General features: G+C 42.0%; 1 protein-coding gene across 1 annotated transcript in view; it reads left to right on the top strand.

The window, feature by feature from the left end:
- Window positions 1–24,397, top strand: part of SHOC1 (shortage in chiasmata 1) — a 350,430-nt gene that overhangs the window by 227,274 nt on the left and 98,759 nt on the right. The window contains 1 exon segment of the mRNA XM_089445717.1: window positions 12,331–12,855. Coding sequence (XP_089301843.1) covers window positions 12,331–12,855 — 525 coding nt within the window.

The raw sequence follows: 24,397 nt of genomic DNA, 5'->3' as shown, positions 1-24,397 counted from the left end.
TCATCACACTCAAGATCAAATATGATTTCATAAGTCCTCATCATGGCCATAATTTCTAGAACCTGAAGCTTCTTCCCAAATGTAGGACCCTCACTATTATCCAAATCTCGCAAAGTTTCTACCATTAGCTCGAAGACTCTCCTCATAACATGATCATTGTAAGGAGCTATAGGGGCGGTAAACATCATGATGCTACTAAGACAAGAGGCAGCCGGAAGTGTGACCCCTTCACAAGGGTACTCCAAAAATTTGGGTTGTATTAAAGCTAGCATGGGGGGTTTCAAAGCCCATAACAACTTCTTCCCCTCTAATTGGTTCACTTCGGAAAGAATTGCATCCAATTCATCTAGTTTGAAAAGGGATTTCACTATGATCCTCGTGTGTTTCAAATTTTCAATTTTGTCCCAAGTGCAAATACTTTGTGTCCTATTTCATGCCCCTTCTGCACATCTCTTGGCGGTTCTTTTGGAATAATGGCATAAATCCTTTTTGACAAAGGTTTGTTGTTCAACTTTGTTTTCTTGTTGTTCTGGTCCTTCAATGCCTTCAGATTATATGCTCAGCTAGCAGAGAAATACATGGAGGTTCTTGGCTGGCTGTATAGGGAATTTTGCACCCCCTTCCATGAGTTGACTTGATCCACAAAGTAAGAGTTCTCCCCACAACTTCACATAGTGGTTTCCAGTAGCAACTCAGAGAGGTATTGCACCAGTAGTTAACACACCTTCCAGCAAGGATTAAACACACCCAGCCATCACTAAATTTTTGTCCAGCAGAGATGAAGGATAGCGTGGGCCGTCCAGCAACTAATAACCAAGCTACTAGCAATTCGTGGTCCCCACAATGACTTCTTTATGCAAAAGATAGGCTCCAATCACGTACAATAACCACAGTACTTCTTCCTTATGAGCAGTATGAGCAGGCCGTGACCTTTAGTCAAACAATATGTTCTCTATGCAGAGATAACACATACGTTTCACCTTTCGATATTTGAGATATGTTTAGGAGTGAGGCACAGGTACAACAACTCGTCTAGCAGAAGTTACTCCAAAACTCGTGGGCTTGGGGGTCCCCACCTCTCCTGCGCAATAGCAAGCATTGGCAGAGCAAGGGACTAATTTTGGCCTTAGTTTTGCTCATCCTAGTGATGGGGCTCAGTTTAATCTTCAGAAGGTACACACAGAGGTAGTTCAACCACTTTCTCTAGCAATAAAATCAACAACTCGTCCCTTAATATGCAAAAAGGGGACTCTAGAACAAGACAGATATGGCCAAATAGTAGTAAAATAGCTTGCATGCAATCCCAGTATAGGGGAAGCTCATCCCTCTATTGAATGATAGAGTTCTTGGGAAAATACATAGAGCATACACTTGAAAAGAGAGACTCTCAGTCTTGGAAGAGAAATGCGGTCTTCAGGAAAAAGAAATCCCAGGGTAAATCTTCCTTCGCTAAAAATTCTTGGTCTTTGCTGAATAAAATGGTTCTGGGTGGCCAAAACTCGTCACTGGAAATTAATGTTCATACCTTGTCGGTCGCACCAGATTTGTGTTCATACACAATAGTCTTGTGTAACCTAGAATTGGCGGCATCTCCCTGCAAAAACTAATTTTGAAATAATATTTGGCCTAAACTTGCTCTCATTACTTTTTAGAAATTCGTCCTCGTCTCCTATATGGAAAATTTGCGTATCTTTAAAATTGGTAAATTCATTGATCCCTTCCGGGCATCAGGTGAATTAATCACCCACGAGCTGCAGGAGTCTCGGCTTCACCGTCTTGCAAATATCTTAGCTATGAATATTATTTGGCCCTAGAGTAATTTCATGGTACTTAAACATTTGCTCCTTCGAAAAAATGTTTGGCGAATTATTAAAAATTAAAACCCTTTGTCCCTTTAAAAAACAAATTGGCCACCTTTGCATATATAAAGAAAATTGGCCAAGATGTTATATGGTTAGCCTTTTGAAATAATTGGCCAAATAATATAACCAATATATCAAAGTTCATCTCTCTATAAAATTTAATCATGGCAAAAATAATTTGGTCCACTAAAAACCCTCATTCCCCAAAGTCAATGATGAACTTTTGAGAACAATTTTCTTTGAGGAGCTTCGTTGAACACTTGATATGCAACCCTGATCTTCTGCAAGTCAGTGAGAAAAGCCTTCAACCCCACAAGGTGTGGTTGGTGGCAGGGAACTCAGAGAAGGGGCTGTCACACTAATCCCGAATCTCTTCGTTTGAGCTATCTCCCAGGTTAGCTAAGGGGGGTGGTCCCTAATGAAAAGTTAAGTTAAAAAGATGTGAGTTTCTAGGAGAATTGTTAGAGTCAAATAGATTATTTCTTTAAGATTTATAAGCAAAACTGATATGAGCAATAACCATAAATACATAAGATAAGCATGAAATACATAAACAACCAGTGCCTTTAAAGTATTGTCTTTAAGAAATGAAATTGTATTTGCTTAGAATGAAGTGAAATGCTTTCAAATGGAAAACCAAAATAATCCTGAAAAGTGAAACAATAAGTTGCTAGCACAAGATATTATAAATGCTTTCAAGATGAATAAGTCTACAAATCAAAGCATGGAAATTATCTTGCTCAAAAGGATACAAAAGAACTCAAATGTTAGACTAAGATGACAACATGCAATTAAGTTTGCAACTTAAAATAATAGTACTTGAAATTGAAATCAACCATTTATGACAATAATTAAACCACAAGATGAGTCAATTTCCAAGTACAAAAAAATTAAATTTGTTGCAAAATTAAAAGAAATTACAATTCTTGCATCCAAAGTGCCTCTTGAAATAAGATTTGCATGTGAGACTTTAAACCATCAAGATAGCAAGAAATTTAAGAAATTTGCAAACAAATCAAATATGATGGAATGAGTTCTTGGTTTATTTTATTAATTAATGCTAAGGCAAAGTTACAATTGAACTCTAGTCCTCAGACCTCATCCTCGCCCAAATGTTTAGATCTCACAATGAGGAGTCAATAGAGTTAGATGGTCCCTAAAAGTCTATTCAACCAATTTAAGTTGGAGATAAGTTTTAATGAGGCTTGAGGCCTTCCTATACTAAAATGCTTAGATGAAGTGCAAATTGTGTTAATTCCCCAAATTAAACTAATGTTTCAAAGATAAATAGTTTGCAATACTTGAGAGCGTATGCATGTGGGAATTTAAATACAAGATTAGTAAAAATTTGGATGTGGAGTGAAATGTATTGATTTTAAGCATGCACAATATGAAATTTAAAAGCTAGAAAGCTAAGAAAAAACTAAAAGCAAGATTAGGACACCCACAAGAATCCCTCCTCTAAATGAGGAAGGGGGATGCCATTGGAAAAATCCCAAGGTCCCTCCAACAATTTTTTTATTATCTTTTATTAGTGCTTAAACAGAGTAAAAATTCCTCTAAGAGGGCAGCCCACAATATGAGAGAGATCTTTACAAAGATGAGACCCTAACAAAGCTAGACTCTCTCCCCAAAAAATATAACAAACAACAAACTTGAAGATGGAAAAAACTCTCCAAAAGAGATTCACAAGACCTTCCCTGCTGCTACTTTCCTTGTTGCTGTAATTCGACCTCCCTGCTACTGTAACTTGGCCTCCCTGCTGCTACTTTCCCTGCTGTTGCAACTCGGCCTCCCTATTGTTGGTATGATTTGGGACTAAGTAGAACTCCCTCCTTGGGCTGGCACTCGAAGTCCACCGAAACAAGGGTTGAGATCTCTGCTCTGAGACACTCGTGTGTTAAACAACATTTGCAGACTTGGCTTCCGCTCAAGCGTGCTATGTCAAAGACAAGTTTTAGAATAGATGAATAAATGACCAAAATGAGTGTTTCTTGCTCTATTCATCAAAGAGCCTCCAAGATGCCCATGTGGGCATAGCTTGACTTTCCCCACCAACTTCGCTCCAATGAGAGCGTACTCCACATGTGGGCAGTAATTCTCCATGGGGTGGCCCCCATGCTCCACTAGAGCCGCAATATTTCCCTTCCTTCCTAATGTTTGGGCCCCCAATTAATCCCAAAATTCATGTGGGACCTCTAAACCCACATATTTTAAGTGCAAACATGAAATAAGACAAAATTGGGCAAGATTGATATTTCCCTTAGCAATATCGCTAATCGAGAATATCACAATTGCACTTGAAAAGTTTGACTTGGTCCTTGCAAATTGACTTGACCTTCTTGTAACTCACATTAGTTGATGAAGACTCATTTATTGACTTGCAACAACGATATTTTTGTCTACTTGCACTACAACATAAGCCTAATCAAAGCCACCTTGTCATGCCTAAACAAGAGATCTTTAACACCCTTGAAGTACCTAAGAAACTCAAACATGGGTTTTGTTCCTCTTCTCCTGTAGACCACTTTTGATTTAGTGCATGTAAAAAATGTTTGAATGCTCCCTTTGTTATTGCTTGGAAATTTGTAAAACTTGTTGACCAACTTTGACTAGCCATAACTTAAGCATGGCTTCTCTGATTGGTAAAATTCCACATGGCATGTCATCCTCTCATCAAGCTCTGCAATATAGGACCAAGTCAGCCTTTTGACTTCCAAGACCACTTTGCATTGGGAAATGTGAACTGTAATGGCCCACCTACAGTTACAAACAAAATACTAAATATTAGCATACATATGCATGGGCCCACATGTATTGCACTAGTATACATACTAGCTAATACTGGAAAATGTCTAAGTTTAGGTTAATGAATTAATTATCAAAATTAATTCCTATCTCCTCAGAATATAATAAATATATCGAGTGGGGCCTTGATATGTATACCACTTTTATATACCAATATATATATATATATATATATATATATATATATATATATATATATATACTAATCCTTTAAAATAAATATATATGAAATTTTATTTATTAAAATAAATAAAAACCATATATTAAATATTAAAAACAATCTTTGTTAAATTATAAATGAATCAATCTAATTAATTGGAAATTAATTTAATATTGCCAAAATCCTAAACTATATGTATGAACCACCGCCTCTATCCAAAAAGGAAAAGGAGGGTCGAGAAGATGGAAGATGACAGCGAGAAGTATGGAAAATGATGGAGGCAGGAGACCGACAACACAGAGATAGGGAGGCGGTGGGGTTCAGGATATAAGGGAAGGGAGAAGTCCATAACAGGGCATTCATTTTTGGGAGTTAGAAAGAAGGTTGTGAAACAGGGAGGAGATTTTGGGGTGAATCTTGCAAAAAAGGACAAGAATTTCTAACAGAGTGAGACATTGAGCCTGATTATTCTTGGAATTTTGGGCATGGGGGGCCAGAAGATTTGTCTTCTGGATTTGGGGACCATACAGGTAGACCCCAGATAGGATGGGAGGTAAAGGACGGTATGGTAACTGTATCGGGAACAACCAAATACTAAATACCTTCAACAGATTCTAGGTATTCTTCTGTAATTTAATTAGTAAATTCTGATCTATTTGGTATAAATTTTACATTTGAATTTCATAATTGTTTGGTTAGATTTTCATAGTTTGGGCATTATATGAACTACCTTGGAAAGCATGAAATGTTTCTAACTGTAAAATTGCCACGTCTGAGAAACATCTGAGGGATACTACACCAAAGCTGTAATATTCCTAATGGAAATTTTACAGTGATAACAAAGTCATGAAAAGATAATAACAGAATTTTTAAAAAATGCATACACATAGACTAGAAATATCGCCAAATCCACAAACTGACCAAGATTTTATTAATAATAGTGTTGTGGCACAAATGAGTTGGAGAAAATGCACCTGGGCTTGCACAAGGCAAGCTACAAGCACCAGGTGATGAATACAAGAAAGCTCAACAACTATAATAGCAAGCTCCTCTAGAAAATTGTGTTGCTGCTCCAAAACTACATTGCTGCTTGACTTCGCCCCCTGATTTTCCCACTCTAGAGTGCACAAAAAATTCTATAAAATTAGGAGTGTGCTCCTTGCCCAAAACCCAGAAAAAACTCAGAAAGGGTTTGGCCTATCTCCAAGTCAAAGTCGAACCCACAAAATGGTGCAAATTCCCGAGCTATAAGAATTAGGATTTCAAGTCCGGATATCGCTCGAAAAATCTGTAAAATTATCTATAGACTTCTCTCAATAAACCCACAAAAACCCAGAAAAGGTTTTGGTTGAATCCACCAATCTCTGGTGACCCCCCAATAAGTGCAAATTGCGCAATTTGGTCAGAAAATGCCCCACGAAACTAATACTGCTGAATTAAGCCCAAATCCAACATTGGAAATCTCTCCCAACTTTGGCTAAATTCTCCCTTGAGGAATAACTCCAATCTCCAACCTTTCTCTCTCCTCGACCTCTATTCCTCCAACCCTTGTGCACTTCTAGAAATGTAGAATTTCGGCCCAAAAAATTCTCTCAACTTAGCCCAGCTGAAATAACTTGCAAATATTCCCAATGGAAACTCTAAATTGAGTTCCCCAAATTTCCTCACTAGGTAGACACTCGAATTTCTCTGAAATGAGGGTGGAAGTTCCGCTCGGAAATTCCTTGTGCTGAACAACACGGTTGTCTTCACTAAGTAGCTCAAGAGAACTAATGTCGAATTGTCAAATGATCAAAGATACCAAATGGAGGCTTCCAATTATAATTTCTAGTCCTCTCCCTTGGTGGTCCCCACCTTCCACCAATAAAATATTACTTTGTCGCCATTCTTCATTAAAATAATAATTTCCACTTTTCTCCCACAAAGTAATATTTTCTCCTTTTTATTTAATATCACCAAAAATTGGAAAAACTCCTTAGTGAATTTTGCACTCACAAAAATTGGGAATATTACAATCCTCCCCGCCAAAAATTGCTTGTCCTCAAGCAATATCCTGCTGCTCCAAACATTGGCCTAGCCAATGCTAGGGTCCCAAATGTGCCACTAAACCACTCCTCACTGTTGAACATCCTGCCATACTAGTGACGATCCCCATGTCAATAGTGAATCACCAGATTCCAATGGAATATCTGAATGATCTCCCCCTGTAGAAAGCAGCTTACCCCTGTGCGTAGATGAACCGCCAAATTCGGTTGTACCCGGATCCCATGCTAGTCTCAAAAGGGTGCTACCATGTTGACGCTGCGCCACTCTGACTATGACAAACTTCCCATCATGCTCAGACTGTATCCTCCCCTCTCGAAACCTGATGGTGGGATATCTGTGAAGGCCAAGCTTATCCTGCTCAGGCATCTCCATGATGTCAATGCCTACCCATCCGCTGTCAATCTCAATTCTAAGCAGCAACAGGATAAATCTACCTCGCTATACAATGAAGGTTTCAACAATCTCTCATGCGTCACACCCAAGGTGAACTAGATCACTCTCTCCCATGAACCTACTCATCATAGAATGGAGTGTCCTATCAGTTAACTCAATCCCTGGATCCAATAACCAGACCTGCTGCAGCATAGCTCTAACAATTGTTGAAATCTGTTTGTTCCTCGTCCCTAATCCCTGCATGAAACTGACATATAGGCCCCATATATCATGAACTAATCTGATGCATGCTAAAATTCCCTATGCCTGCCATTGCATAGTACTGATGACTGTTGGAAGCCACATGTGCCAAATAACTATCCCCTAAAGGTAGTCAATAGATGGGTATTTGATACTTGGAATCGACCCAGTGTATGCGGACCCATCCCACTCCTGCCAACCATCACTACTGACTCTGCCATCCACCCTCTTGATAGTGTGCCAATACAATGTCTGGAGGTTGAACACATATTGGAAAGCTGCCTCAATCATACACGGTATCCTTTGCTCATGCATGGTCCTGACATGCCTTGTGGAAAGAGTGACACATGTCTCCCTCGTGACCTGCTCCCAAGGCGTAGGCTCACTGATGAACGATATGCCACCCCTGCAGATGATCACCTCATCCCCCAACCTGTGGTTGTCAACTCGTGCACCAACCCAATGCCACCACTGAGAAGTCTCTCCCCTAGTGCGTTGAGTGTCATCCCAATATCTCGGGTGAGCTCCCTATCCCCAGCTTCTCATGCCCAAAGTGTCAAAGGACAACAATGTAATCATCTGTGCCTGTAAGTGATGTATAAGAAGGACAAGCATGTGAGTCCCCATGGATACCATCGAGTATCGCTCATCTGCGTCCATGTCGATCCTAGGTGAAGTACACCCAAAGGTATGTCCAGTGTCTCTGTTCATAAGTCTCCTGGGAGGCAACCCTCCAAGACATCATTGCGCAGCACCATATGCCCCTGCATCCCACCAAGTATCGCTGTAGTCCTCGACCTGGCACTGTACCCTGCAGCCTATCCCTGTACACCACTAGATACCTTGTGCTACTGATGTACCATCCTATACCATCTCGTATCTTGCCTGTGTCACTGTATCTGGCTCTCCACACGTGTACGTGATGCAATGTGAGTCACTCAATGCAAGCCAACATGCTACATCAAACAACCATGCATCTCCATGCTCCTCTGCAGGCCACTGCTCATCACTACATACCTCTATACAACACTGGATGCTAGGTTCTAAAATTGGGTCTGTATGCATTAGGTCGCATCCCTTTGCATAAGACTGGACTCTGCGGCATATCCTTGTGCACCCCTGGGTACCATTGCCTACTGTCGTACCACCCTGTATCATATGCCATCCTGCATGTGCCAACACATCCACCACTCTGCTAGTAATCCCTCCATGATGTGGGCTACATCTCCCCATCTTCCCTGAAAGACCTAAGCAGTCTGACTCCTCACATGCCAATGGGAATGACACTATTGTGTCTATCCTCAATAGCTCCAGTGTCCAATATACCAATGAGAGAGCATCATCTCCATGTAATGCCCTGTCTGGTGGTCTGTCGATGCCACCTCCTCCTACTAGCTCCTGCCAGAGTAGGCTAATCAGCCTGTGACTCCATGCACAATCAATATGCCATGACAACTCATGAAATCTGCTTGCTCCTCTGCCAATCCATCCTGTCACTAGTGTTGTCAGGAACTCTAAGGGGGATATGAAAATGTGTGTGCACCCAACCACTGAGTCGATCACGTAGCTGCTACCATGACCTACCGATTCCATGACATGATGGAGAATCTCACCTGGGTCCCAACAATAGTCTGGCCCTCGAGCCCCCCTGGTAATCCATAGCCTCCGCTGAGCTGTGGCCATGGATGCATCTAACCTCCTAGCCAGCTCCACCAGATACCAACTCAATATCTCTCGCCATCCAACCCCAAGGGAAGGATTGAGAGCATAAACTCCTGTACATGGAACTAACCCTCCATCCTGCCAAGGATGCACCCTGCGCGACTCATGTTGCCTCATCTCACTGTCCTAGTCAACACATCAAATATGTCAAGGTGACTCTGTCTCTCCCTCTCCAATGTGTAGTGGTAACCTGCTAGTGCTACTGGACCGTAATGTCTGAGTAGGGTTGCCCCATCGCTCCAATGTGAACTCCAACTAAACCATTAGGGAACCCAATCGTTCCCCAACGCGAGTCAGTTTGGCCGCTAACTCAGAACAAACCGCTCTCGTGCCCTCCGACTCCTTGTTTTGCTATAGAATGGCCTCTCACACTGTCGTGGCCTCCTTTCTCAACGCTAGAAAGTTAGCCTAGAACTGATGACATTGTGGAGGGAAGTTATCCTCTGTAAACCCAGTCATGGCTTTGGACCACTCCGTCTCTTTTGGTAGCTCCTCAATGACAAGTATGCCTCCAGGAACCTCATCGACCTGTTGTGGGTGGCCATCATCTAGAAACTGGGTCATAGCATTGGTTACCTCATCAACTATTGGCATCTCATCAATAGAGGTGTCAGCTGGAGCTACCAAAGAGGCCTCCAACAATGGTGACTCCTGCACCACATCGGGTATATCGATGTGCCTCTCACCATCCTGCGTGTCCTCTTGCTCAACCTCCTCCTTGAACTTTTGACATCTAAAGCCCGGTCTCCACTAGTAGAAATGCCTCCTGGTCTCATCCTCTAGCTTTCCTCATCTTATCCACTCCCTTTGAGGGGGTCTGGTGTCCTTTCGGTCAAATCTCTCCACGAGCCTCTGTGTGAACTCTTTGTAGGATGTGATACGTACATGACCCAAAGGGATCAGTCCTCGATACCACCATTCCATAGCATCTCCATCCAAATGCAAAGTGGCATGTCTAATAGCGTCTGCCTCCCTCATGGGGTTTAACTGAAAATGGGTACAAGAAAATGTATCCAATTCTTGTACCCATTTTCTGACAAAAGTCTTAGCTGAACCATCAAAGTGGGTGAGGGTCATTTTTCCCTCAATGATACTTACTCTCCCTTGAGCCATGGATTTGTCTATAGTTCACCCATCACAGTGCATACATGCCCAAATCTTCCATGATCTTGATGGCTACTCCACAACTAGCCAAGATCATGCTCCGATACCACTGTAATATTCCTAATGGAAATTTACAATGATAACAAAGTCATGCAAAGATAATTAACACAATTTTTAAAAAATACATACACATAAACTAGAAATATCTCCAAATCCACAAACTGGCCAAGATTTTATTAATAATAGTGTTGTAGTACAAATGAGTTGGAGAAAATGCACTTGGGCTTGCACAAGGCAAGCTACAAGCACCAGGTGATGAATACAAGAAAGCTCAACAACTATAATAGCAAACTCCTCTAGAAAACTGCGTTGCTGCTCCAAATAATAATTTCCACTTTTCTCCCACAAAATAATATTTTCTCCTTTTTATTTAATATCACCAAAAATTGGCAAAACTCCTTATTGAATTTTTCCCCCACAAAAATTGGGAACATTACAAAAGCAAAGGCTACTTAGAGAATAATTGCTAACCATGTAGTAGAAGATAAGTGCACCCAACATGGGCTGGATTGGCCCCTACATTGGTGATCACACCTACAAAAGCAGACTACTTTATAACCATGAGTCCTTAAGTAAGCCCATCCAAGGTCCTCCAACCCTATTTAAATGAAAGTAATAGAGATGAAATCAAAGGGGCCAGCCATGGATGACCCAATAAGGTCATAGACACCTGAATAGGGCCTCACATAGTTATTAGAAGGCTTTAAATTATGACCTTGGACTTACGATGGCGTGAAAAATGCTGCAACAGATATATAGGTACCCCTGCTAGTATAAAGGGTAACAGGCTTTAACAAAGAATTTCCTTATATACATACTTAGGAGATATCCTATTATAATGGTGCTTAATAAATGCGGATGTTTACAAAATATATGAAGGTTCATTCAACCAAAGCAAATGTCTATGTCAAAACATAATATATGAAGTCATAAATATATGAAGACACTCACAATATCAAGAAGACAAACTAGAAATAGTGTAAGACTAACAGAGGGAGTCCTCCTGGTTAGACTTAAATATGTCCAGATTACAAATTCGAGATAACATCTAGGGACATTATGTTATCATTCTTATGCTTAGTGTATGCTTGGTACAGTGCTATGGGAAGCACTGCTTCCATGCCATAACTAAGAACTTGTTTGGTATAATTCCTGATTTGTAAGTGTTCAGTTACTAAAAAAGAAGAGATATAACCACCGGGATAAGAATTTAATGACCATGTTCATTTCTAATATATATCCAAAATTGGCCTTAGGTTTTCTAAAATGTACCAGCAACTGTACTAGAGGTAAACACTTTTACAATATTTTAATGAGATATGAGAGATATTGCAGGTACTGAATCTATTTGATAGTAGATGGAGTTTCTGCTTGCTGAAGTGGCTCCAGAGTATAGAATTCCCTTGTTTAAAGTTAAACCTGCTGAAGTGGCACCACAAGATAGAATTCACTCGTTTAGTTTATTGTTGGCATCAAAATTGGAGATGGTGTTGAAACTTAACAGTAGACATTGACTACTATTATGAATTTAAATATGTTTTTCAAAATCTCATGTCTTGATTATCTTAAGAGAATGTTCTCTGAATAAATAAACATACTAGGCCGTCTTCTTAAACATCCAAGTGAAACCAGCATAAATGAACTGTTCTTTGTTTTGATGAGCCCTTGCCTAGAAGATAGAGAGAAAAAGTACTCCTTTAAATTCGACCATGAAAAAGTCCCCCAAGGCAGACAACTTTGTTGACAAACAGGAAACATCATGTAAAGTGAACATTCTATATGTGGACCAAGTTTATATAAAATGTAAATAACTGGCATGGTTAAGTATTAACCACCTAATAAATATCTATTAAAAAATCCAACAATTAAGGAATTGTCAAATGAAAGCTTGCAATTTCTACCAACACAATAATCTGATGATGTCTTTGTCAGCAGGAAACAACATGCTGGTTGATTTCTGTTTTACAAGAGTGTGATCAGAACCATGACCGGATAGAACACCAGTTAACTCAGGCTCATACCACTGCTTTGGAAACAGAAGAAAAGGTACCTAAATGCAACATTATAGACGCCATGGGGTCACGTGCATTATCCCCAATAAGGTCTGCACTGGAAGAATCAGGCTTTGGTCATGGGAATGGACAACACAAGACAAAATCTCCTTCCATGATTATTATTGCCAATGTCAGAGAATTTGATGAAGAAATGATTGCTTTTCGCCGAAGTTCTTACCAAAAAATTCTTGCTTTGGAAAAGAAGGGGCTTCAGGTTATAGAAAGGGAGTATCATCTGCCAGTTGACCTGATATTTAGTGCCAGCATCTGTTTGGTCTGGTTTACTGTGGAAAAACTTAGGCGCTATGCATCTAACTTGGAAGAAAGTGCATTATCTACATGTGTTGAAAATGTTGCTGACCGCCTTTTGATGTCTCTTAGTTTTTCATTCCAAGACTGTATTCTGGTAAGAATCTTGATACATTTGGTTTGACCACATTTAATTTCAAGAATTTCCTTGGTGTAATATGTAGACAAAGGGTACATGTACGATATATTTTCTTGAGTATGCTCTTTTATGATTCCCAGTGCAGGTTAGTATTTTGACCACTTACATGTCTTCTAAAGGCCAAGAGGACATCATACTAAAGTTAACTATTCTCCCAAATAATGCCTTCTAGAATGAAGGTTGGAATACCTGATTTATTTTGTGTTCCATACATGTGTGTAACAAAGAAGAAAATAAGAAGTTGAACTATGTTGGACATGACCATTGCCTTTTCTTTAGAGAACTGGTATATACAAGACATTAAAAATGCACTGTTCAAACCAATGTTGAAAATATCGGTATCGATAAAATATCGGTGAGGGTCCTAAAAACATCTTTTCGGCAATATCAGCAAAAAAATTAGCAAAATATTGGAAAATATCGGCAAACATAAAAAATGCATAATATATTCATTTTTTTTCAGATTTTTAAACATATAAAACAATAACAACATGAAATAAACACATTGGCACATAAATATGAAAAAAGCACTGATATATATGATGTAGTGGATGTAAAACAAAAATGATGCATTAAAGGCGATACCAAATCTTGTTGATCCCTAATAATTGTCCAATCAAGGACTCAAATGTGGAGAACCAATACAAAATAACATCACATATATAAAGTATCTCATCATCATGAGTTATATGTAGCAAAACAAATAAAACTAGCAGCTAGCTATCTGAGATTAGTGCCCTCTCCCCCTTTTATGGGAAAACATGATGGGTTGTTTGCTAGGCCTGCCCCTAGCAGTAGAAGGCCCTAACCCTACACCTAATGTCAAATAATGATTGTTGGGTATGGAGTTGCTCTCTCCTATATCTATAGCAGATGGTGTTGACGGTGACGCTCCCATAGTTTCCTCCTCCTCCTCTTCCTCGTGCTTCTACTCCCCTGAGTCCTCCTCCTCTTGTTGCCCCTGTACTAATGGTTCTTCCTCTAACCATGTAGGTGACTTCCCCAAGATGGGCACTGTTACCCACCATTTTGTGAGTGATATCCCTAAGAGAAAAAATGTCTCCAAGATGGTCCTTAGCCAATAGTCAACAGCCCCTTGCAGCCACCAAATAGCTCGTTGTGCCATTTCTTTGCCACCTTAGCTAGCCATGTGGTCCCTCACCCATCTTCCATGATCATATGTTTGAAGGTGGGCCTCCCGAACCTAAAGGTATGCCTTGTCATTTGGTAATTGAGTATTGTAGTTTGATTAATGAGGGGATTTAGCGGAAAGAATGTGCTAGGTCTTTGCTCTTGTCCCCGAGACCCCTTTTGGATATTAACCTTGGATTCTAGCTCCGTGGGATTGTAAAAATTCGAGAATCCCACCTGAATCTACTACTACAACAACTGATTAAGCTTCTCCTTTTTGTTAATTACTGAAACAAATTATTTACTTCTTCCTACAACAAATATCGAAGCTAATACCACTGCAACCTTCACTTAATTAATTAATTTGCCCAAAACAAGAACAAAGCAATAGAGAAAGATATACACAAGTGACATTGTTTTTTGGAAAACTGTCCCCGGAAAAACCCAATGCGGAAAAACTGGTGTAGCAGCTCTGAGGGTTTTTATTGTTAAGTAGGAGTTTCTGAATACAACTATGGATGCCCTTCTGGCAATCCAGTTACAGAGAAAATAAATTGGCGGAAAAACTTAGTGAGATTACCTCACTCTACTTGGCAATTCGCGAATGTTCCGGCAGCTGAACCAACTATCCCTGACTATCTCTGCGCTAGCCTTGCGTCAGCCTCAAAAGGCTCTGCGTCAGCTCAACTGGGAAACGTTTGCTGTTTGGAGAAATTTCTAGCCCTCCCGGCTCAGAAATGTAAGCTCCCTCAACAAACTCGGACTTCTGCGCTGAAGACAGCACAAATTCTGCGTGAGCCCTCTTGGCTCATCGTCAAGCTCTGCGTGGGCCCTTCTAGCCCAGCGTCAACCCCTACTGGGTCTGCTATACCTCCTCCTGGTGTCTCTCTGCCTCTTTGCTGCATATTCTGGGTCTTGGAGAAGATACTCCAACCCAACTATACCTGCCCCTCAGTGCAAAAGCTCACTATTGAAATTCTCTTGCCAGCTCCTCTGCTTCAGAAAATCAAACTTCTGAACTCACTGTGTGTTTTTCCAAGTGACCCTCAAGCCTCCTTAAATAATCTCCTCGTTGACATTGAATGGCCCAGATTAGAAGCTAATCAATGGCTAAGATCATTTCTGCTTGATCCTCGTCTTCTTCTAGAAGTTACACCCACAGTTTATATCAATACCCTTTAATTATTTTATTTTCCTAAATTTAGTAGGGTCCCTTTAAAAATAATTAATTATTTTAATAAAACTGTTTTTGGGTGGAATTTTCCAAAACACTTTCTGGGTTCTTTGGAATACTTGTGCCTAAGCTTCCCTGCAAAATTTGAGACTTAGATCATATCTGATGCTACTAGAAATCAACACTCCTTCTTAGCGAGGAATGTGCTCTAGCAATGCCTTCAATCTTAAGCATCACACTGACTTCATAACATCGTCCTCTGCGTTGCTGATGTGTGACATGCTATCCATCAACTGTTGCGCAAATGCCGCATTTGTACTACTGTTGACCCTGCCATTGTCAACATTGCATCCGTACTGCAACTCCCTTTGAATTCTGCATTCGTGCTGCTATTGACACTACCACTGCCAACTGCCACTGCACTGCAAACTGTTGCTGCTACTCCATCAACAACGAAAAAACATCCCAAATTACTGAATTAACTGTGTTCAGTATGATACCACGTGAATGCTGGAGCTTGACTATTGCTAGCCTCTGCGCTAACCCTGTGAATCTACTGAGTTGTTGCTGGCCTCTGCTCTGTGTCATCTGCACTCTTGTCAACTCTACTCTACGTTTTTCAGTCCTGGTGCTCCTAGCCATTGCAACTCTCTCTCCGACACTCCTCAACACCATCTGACATTAGTCCATCATGCTAGTCTTGATCTGGGCTCCTGTAGCATGGAATTGATCCATGAGGTGGGCTCCTCAAGGATCCTACCCATCTGTAGTTCTTTCGAACTATAGCTGCAAATCAACCCATCTCCCTCCTGAAGGTATCTTGGCTGTCATGGCGAACTCCTCCAACTTGATCTTCGTTGGTGTAGCCCTCGAATTGTGCTTCTCATCTTTGTCCTTCTTCCTGAGAGGACATTGAGTTGCGTAGTGACCCATTTCACCACGCTTGAAGCACTTTATCTTCGAGACGTCCTTCTTACATCTCTGCTGCTCTTGCTGCCCCTTCGATGCAAGGGCTGCATTATCCTCCTCCTCCTTGGGCTTCGACCCACTATTGTTGCTTCCGTTAAGCTTACACTTGACCAAGTCTCTCCTCAGCTCCTCTTGCTTGAGAGTTTCCCACATCTCATCCCAATTCGGCAAAGTCGCCCTGCCCAAGATACTCTGGACAAAGACTTGCCACTCATTTGAGACAGAATTGAGGGCCAGTCTAACCAACTCTAAGTCTTGAGGTGTAGACCCCACAGCAGATAACTCATCACGGGTCTCCTGAAGCTTCGTGAGGAATGGATCCACATGCTCCCCCTTCTGCATTTGAGTAGATCTCAACTTTTGCTCCAAGTACATCTTCCGCTACTCGGAAGATCCCTGATACAACGTAGACAATGCATCCCACATCTCCTTAGCAGTCCCTCTACTAGCGATGTGACAGACCACATGGTCCTTCACTTTGTCGAGGATCATCCTTTTTGCCTTTTGCCATTTCAGCTTGATACTTCTTCAACGGATTTGCATCCGCAGGCACAGCCACCATGCTGTCGACATATGTCTTGAGGGCATGCTCATCTAGAAGGAATGGCATCCTTGCCTTCCATATGACATAGTTGGATGCTCCGTTCAATCTATCCTGATCCCTCAATCTACTGCTTGTCATCTCTGCCACTGAAAATGTCGAAAATCTCCTCTCTGGTTCTTATTTTTGCTGCTCAGCCAATAAGAAAACGAACTTCTTGGCGGGAAGTCTTACTGAGAAGAAATTCTCTCAACCATGCTTCTTCCTTCTCTTCTGACGTCTTTCTGCCCAACAAAATGGCCTGCAGAAAAGACTACGTCGCACCAACTCCTCCTCACAATAAGGCTTCAGCATTGCTCCCTCTGCCACGACCAACTTTCGAATTGGGAGTCCTACCTCTTTGTCGACTCACTCAAAGAGAGACTGCCTCGAAATTCAGCTCTCTGTCTAAGACTACGCAAAACATCTGGGGTTTCGAACTACTGCCTCCTGCAGCTTTTTTGATCGCCCTCTTCTGCTCAGCACTGGGTTCTCTGGCACTGTTTTTCTTGCTTCACCTGCACTAGCTCTAATACCATGTGAAAATTCGAGAATCCCACCCAAATCTACTACTGCAACAACTAATTAAGCTTCTCCTATTTGTTAATTATTGAAACAAATTATTTATTGCTTCCTATAGCAAATATCGAAGCTAATACAACTGCAACCTTCACTTAATTAGTTAATTTGCCCAAAATAAGAACAAAACAATAATGAAAGATATACACAAGTGACAATATTTTTTCGACAAATGTCCTTGGAAAAACCCAATGCGGGAAAACCAGTGCATCAACTCTGAGAGTTTTTATTATTAAAAAGTAGTTTCTGAATACAACTCTGGATGCCCTTTTGCCAATCCAATTATAGAGAAAATAAACTGGCAGAAAAACTTAGTGAGATTACCTCACTCCACCCGGAAATTCCCAGCTATTCTCGCAGCTGAACCAACTGTCGTCGGCTATCTCTGCGTTGGCCCTGTGTAGGCCTTGCATCAGCTCAACTGGGAAACGTTTGCCCTCTTCAGCAGTTTCCAGCCCTCTCGGCTCAAAAATGTTAGCTCCCTCAACAAACTCGAACTTTTGTGCTGAAGACAACACAAATTTATTGGAATTTCTAAGTTTGACACGTTAGAAACCCTTCATGCACTTTATTGATTTATTCCTACCTACTTGTTCTGTTAATTAACAAGTTATTTACCATGTAAATACTGGAAATAAACACAAGTACATGCTCAACACATTACAGATCATCAACTGAAGGAAACAGAAACAAGCACACAAATGACACCATTATTTTTGGACTAATGTCCCGAAAAAACCCAATGGGGAAAACTGGTGCAGCTATCTGAGGGTTTTGTTTATTAAGCAATTTCAGAATACAATCTAGGTGCCAAATCCAGCTCACCCAACAGAGAAGAATCTCGGCAGTAGTACCTCTCCTTCGGAGACAGATGCTCCGGCTGAAACCCCGGCTAAACACTTTGGCAGGGCCTCAGCTCTAATCCGCCCCACGAAAAACCCCAGCGTCAGCCTCTTCTGCCCTCTGCATTAGCTTTCCCAACAATTCCGATAGTTCCCGGTAGTTCCGGTTGTTCCCGACAGTTCCAGGTAGTTTCGGTTGTTCCCGACAGTTCCCGGTAGTTTCGGTTGTTCCTAACAGTTCTGGCATTTCCCGACAGTTCCAGCTGTTCCCAACAGTTCTGGCAGTTCCCGACAGTTCCAGCTGTTCCCAACAGTTCCAGCTGTTCTCGGCAGTTCTGGCTTCTACCCTCTGCTTCAGCTTTCCCGGCTATTCCAGCAGTTCCCGACAGTTCTGGCTGTTCCCAGCAGTTCCGACTTCTGCCCTCTGCGTCAGCTTTCCCGGCAGTTCCGGCTATTCCCGGCAGTTCTGGCTTCTACCCTCTACATCAGCTTTCCCAGTTGCTGTGTTGATCCTCCCAGCACTATCTCTACCTCTGCTTTTGTATTCACTGCCCCTCAGCTGCAACTCCAGGTCACTCTCTCAACTTTCTCAGCAAACCCAACCCTAGAAAGTCGAAATCTTGATCTCTTGGTGTGTTCTCCAAGTGACTGTCAAGCCTCCTCTTATACTTTTCTCGTTGACAAATCAATGGCCGAGATTAAGTCCCTAATCAACGGTTAAAATTAGATCTGGCTTGATCCATGACTTTTGGACCATTCTAACGTAGTTTTATATTAATTTACATTAATATTTTAATTTCCCTAAGTCTCCATTAAAAATATTAATTATTTTAATATCTCTCAAACTGTTCAGAATCTGCCCAAACCCTTTCTAGGAATTGGAGATCTCATGTGCCTTAGCCTCTCCACCAATTTTCGTGGCTAGAGCACATACGATGCTACCCCAAATCAACACTCCTTCTTAGCGAGGACTATGCTCTAGTAATACTCTTCACTGAGCATCACTCTGATCATCCGGCATCAGTCCCTGTGATGATGCTAGGCTTGTTGCCCCACATCCTTTGCACTACTGCATCATGTACTACTACCCATGGCCCTGCCACTGTCATTGTTGCATCCGTACTGCAACTCCCTCTGCATCCGTGCTATTTCTCATGGCTCTTCCACTGCCACTGCTGCATCTGCACTGCAACCCCTCTCATCGTGCTGCTTGTAGCACTACTACTGCTAACTGCTACACTGTAACCTAGTTACTGAGAAGTAAGTAACTGATCTCCCAACTCTGACATCTCCGTCAGGTTAGAAACTTAGAAACACTCTTGATGTTGAAGCTCCCTATCACTGATAAGTGCTCCCTCTCTGACCTCTGCGCTGCTGCAACAACTCCATGCATCTCGCACTGTTGCACACTTCTCTGTGCCATCCTGCACTGGTGCAACACTCCCGTGCCTCTCGCACTGTTGCAGCCTGCTAGCCTTGCGCTGTCCTGGGAATCTTGCATTATAGCTCCCTCTGTCGCTCCATCCGCATCCGTCCCTACTTGACATCGCTAGTACTGCTACTCCTCTTCAGGGCTTTCGTAGCAAGGTCTAATCCAAGAGGCTAGGTACCTCGAGGATCCTGCCCCTCATCGCCTGTAGTCCTCCTGACTACAGCTCGATGTCTCCCCACTTCTTCTGAAGTGGCACATGAGCACTCATGGCACATAGAACAGACAGGATCCTGGCCTTCTAGATGAGAAAATTGGATGCCTCATCCAACCTGTCCTGATCCCTCAGCCCATTCATGGCCATCTCTTTGCTCTTCTTGTCGACTCCTCTAAGTCTCTCTATTTGCCGCCTAGAAGTTCTCTATTCGACTCCTGCTGAGTCTACTTGCCGCCTAGAAGTTCTCTGTTCGACTCCTGCTGAGTCTCTCTACTTCCCGTTTGGAACTTCTCGGTTCGACTCCTGCTGAGTCTCTCTACTTCCTGTCTGGAAGTTCTCTTCTGGACTCCCTCTGAGTCCTGATTTCCCTCTTGGAAATCCTTCTGCCAACGTCAAGTTTCCCCTCTCTGATTGTCTGTGCAACAGCAACACTGATCCGGATTCCTTAGTTAGAAATCCGCCTTTGCAGCAACTCCCTCTACCTTGGCCTTGCCCTGTTAAGTACTGTTCTGACTACAGTACCCCACTAGCTCCACTCTGCAACTTACCCACAGCCTCCTAAACCCCAACAAACTGAAGGTTAGAGCTCCTAGGCTCTGCGCAATCCCAGTATCGGTAAATCAGCCTCCTAAGCCAACTGCTTCAGCCCTCTTGGCCTCTGCATGGCTCTGTGTGAGCCTGCCTTTGCCTACCTCAGCCTTTGCGCTGCCTCTTCCTGGCTCAATCTTGATGATGCAGGCACTGTGTCACCTCTTCCTTGCTACTACTCTGCTAGGAACAACTTCTATCCCTCAGGACAACTGTTTTCTACTGTTGCTGCTCTGTTCAGCTGATGTACTCAGTTCTCTTGTGATCTGCAACCACGCTCTGATACCATGTTGGAATTTCTAAGTCTGACACGTTAGAAACCCTTAATGCACCTTACTGATTTATTCCTACCTACTTGTTCTGTTAATTAACAAGTTATTTACCATGTAAATAATGGAAATAAACACAAGTACATCCTCAACACATTATAGATCATCAACTGAAGGAAATAGAAACAAGCACACAAATGACACCGTTATTTTTGGACTAATGTCCCTGGAAAAACCCAATCCGGGAAAACCGGTGCAACTATCTGAGGGTTTGATTTATTAAGCAGTTTCAGAATACAATCTGGGTGCCAAATCCGTCTCACCCAACAGAGAAAAACCTTGGCAGTAGTACCTCTCTTTCATAAACAGATGCTCCGCCTGAAACCTCGGATAAACACTTCAGCAGCTCCTCAGCTCCAATCTGCCCCACGAAAACCCCTAGCATTAGCCTCTAGGGACTGCGTCAGCCTCTTCTGCCTTTTGTGTCAGCTTTCCCTACAGTGCTAGCAGTTCCCGGCAGTTCTGGCAGTTTCGGCTTCTGTCCTCTGCGTCATCTTTCTCGGCAGTTTTAGCAATTCCCGACAGTTCCGGCTTCTGCCCTCTACATCAGCTTTCTCGGTTGTTTTGGTAGTTCCTGGCAGTTTCGGCTATTCCCAACAGTTCCGGCTTCTGCCCTCTGCGTAAGCGTTCTCGACTGTTCCGGTAGTTCCGGCTGTTCCCGGTAGTTCCGGCTTTTGCCCTCTGCATCAGCTTTGCCAATTGCTGCGCTGATCCTCCCGGCACTATCTATGCCTCTCTGCTTCTGTATTCACTACTCTTCAGCTGCAACTCCAGATCACTCTATCAAATTTCTCAGCAAACCTAGCCCTAGAAAGTCGAAATCTTGATCTCTTGGTGTGTTCTCCAAGTGACCCTCAAGCCACCTCTTATACTTTTCTCGTTGACAAATCAACGGCTGATATTAAGTCCCTAATCAACGACTAAGATTAGATCTGGCTTGATCCATGACTTTGGACCATTCTAACACAATTTTATATTAATTCACATTAATATTTTAATTTCCCTAAGTTTAGACTTAGGGACTCCTTTAAAAATATTAATTATTTTGATATCTCCCAAACTGTTTAGAATTTGCCCAAACCCTTTCTAGGTATTGGAGATCTCATGTGCCTTAGCCTCTCCACCAATTTTCATGGCTAGAGCACATCCGATGCTACCCCAAATCAACAAACTTGCTTTGTGTGCGCCCTTCTTGGCCCAACGTCAACCCCTCCTGGGTCCACGTTGCCTCCTCCTGATGTCTCTCTGCCTCTCTGTTGTGTATTCTGGGACCTGGAGAAGATATTCTAACCCAACTATCCCTACCCCTCACTACAAAAGCTCACTATCAAAATTCTCTGGCAGCTCCTCTGCCTTAGAAAATCGAACGTCTGAACTATCTGTGTGTTTTTCCAAGTGACCCTCAAGCTTACTTAAATAATTTCCTCGTTGACATTCAACGGCCTAGATTAGAAGTTAATCAATGGCTAAGATCATTTCTGCTTGATCATCGTCTTCTTCTAGAAGTTACACCCACAGTTTATATTAATACCCTTTAATTATTTTATTTTCCTAAGTTTAGACTTTAGGGTCCCTTTAAAAATAATTAATTATTTTCATAAAACTGTTTCTGGGTGGAATTTCCCAAAACGCTTTCTGAGTTCTTTGGAATACATGTGCCTAAGCCTCCCTGCAAAATTTGAGACTTAGAGCACATATGATGCTACCAGAAATCAACATGGATCTCTTTTATTAACCATTTGGCTCTAGGGATGGTATTTCATGGGAAATCCTGATTTTGGTTGTGTGGTCGTGTTCCCTCATCCACATATATTCCCCCCCTAACACTCATTATAACCCTATTCATCATTTATCTCACCTGGGTCCACATTCCTCCACTGGGTCCACATAGGGTTGGCCCTCCCCTTGCCCACACCTTGGGTCGGGCCTGGAATGATTTCCCTAGAGGTTGATGCAGCTAAAAAGAAAAGTAAAAGCATAATTGGCCACATTCAGTAGGAAAATGTACCACAAAATGCAAAATATGCCCGAAACAAACACATTTAATACGTGAGCAAAAGCCAATACATGAGCCCTACCCCATCATCATGGCCATCACCTTGGTTCCTACACACTCTATGAGTCTTTATCATATAGGAACCCATGATTGTCCCAACCCCTGGTGGGCGATGAACCGCCCTACCTTAAAAGGGGATATCCATTGCTATATCTCACACATCATGCTCTTACCTCTTGTAATGTCCCTTTTTCTGGTATTCATTATAACATGGTTAGGATGGACTTTCAGAGCTGGGAGCAGATAGGTCACAGGTGCAGGTTGGTGTCATTAGCGAGCCCCGGGGCTTTTGGAGGGGTTTTGAGGAGTTTCTATGGGGTCCAATGGCATTCGCTTCTTATATTCCATCATCTGCACATTTTGCCTTTTGTTCCATTGCATTCCGATAACTTTCAAAAGCCAGAGTTATTGTTGGGCCTGTTGTTGCACAGAATGTCTAGGCACTGCAACAACGTGTAATGTTCCCAATTTTAATGAATGCAAAATTCACTAAGGAGTTTTGCCATATTTTGGTGATATTAAATAAAAAGGAGAAAATATTATTTTGTGGGAGAAAAGTGGAAATTATTATTTTAAGGAAGAATGGCGGCAAAGAAATATTTTATTCGTGGAAGGTGGGGACCACCAAGGGAGAGGACTAACAATTATAAATAGAGCTTGGAGGCCTCCATTTGGTATCTTTGATCATTTGACAATTCAACATTAGTTCTCTTGAGCTGCTTAGCCAAGACAACCGTGCTGTTCAACACAAGGAATTTCCGAGCTAGAATTCCACCTTCATTTCAGAGAACTTCGAGTGTCTCCCTAGTTTGGCAATTTGGGGAGCTCAATTCAGAGTTTTCATTAGGCATATTTGCAAGTTATTTCAGCTGGTACGTTTTTCTTCCAGGGTGTAGAAGTGGTTCAAATTTCTTGTGGGGAGGTCAATTACAAAGAAGTAGAACCCCGAAGAATTTGCAGGGTTTTCCCCTAATTTAGCTGGAGATTTTGTGGTGATTAGCAGGGCTGAGTTGAGAGAATTCATGGGGTCGAAATTCTGCATTTTTAGAAGTGCACAGGGGTTGGAGGAATAGAGGTTGAGGAGAGATAAAGGTCGGAGATTGGAGGTATTCGTCAAGGGAGAATTTAGCCAAAGTTGGGAGAGATCTCCAGTTGTAGATTTGGCCTTAATTCAACAGTTTTGTGGGGCATTTTCTGGTCAAATTTGGCGATTTGCACTTATTGGGGGTCACCGGGGATTGGTGGATTGAACCAAAACCCTTTCTGGGTTTTTGTGGTTTTATTGAGAGGAGTCTATCGCTAATTTTACATAAATTTTTAGGTGATATTCGGACCTAAAACCCTAATTCTTATAGCAAGGCGAATTGCTAGTTAGCTGAGGAATTTGCACCATTTTGTGAGTTCGACTTTGTCTTGGAGGTAGGCCAAACCCTTTCTGGGTTTTTGGTGGAGAGCTCAAGATTAATTTGGCGGAATTTTCTGAGCACTTTGGAGGCTCAAACAGGAGTTTCTTTCAACTAATAGTTGCAGAATTTCTAGGGCCAGCGCAAAACATTGAGGAGAAGCCTTTCCTCTACATCTGTGTAGCATTTTTCTCACCTGGGAT

The sequence above is a fragment of the Pinus tabuliformis genome, chromosome 9, assembly GCF_031772625.1.
Source record: "Pinus tabuliformis cultivar Carrire ecotype Pingquan chromosome 9, CPIR1, whole genome shotgun sequence".
In the NCBI taxonomy this organism is placed as follows: Eukaryota; Viridiplantae; Streptophyta; class Pinopsida; order Pinales; family Pinaceae; genus Pinus; species Pinus tabuliformis.
This window is presented reverse-complemented; position numbering and strand designations above follow the sequence as displayed.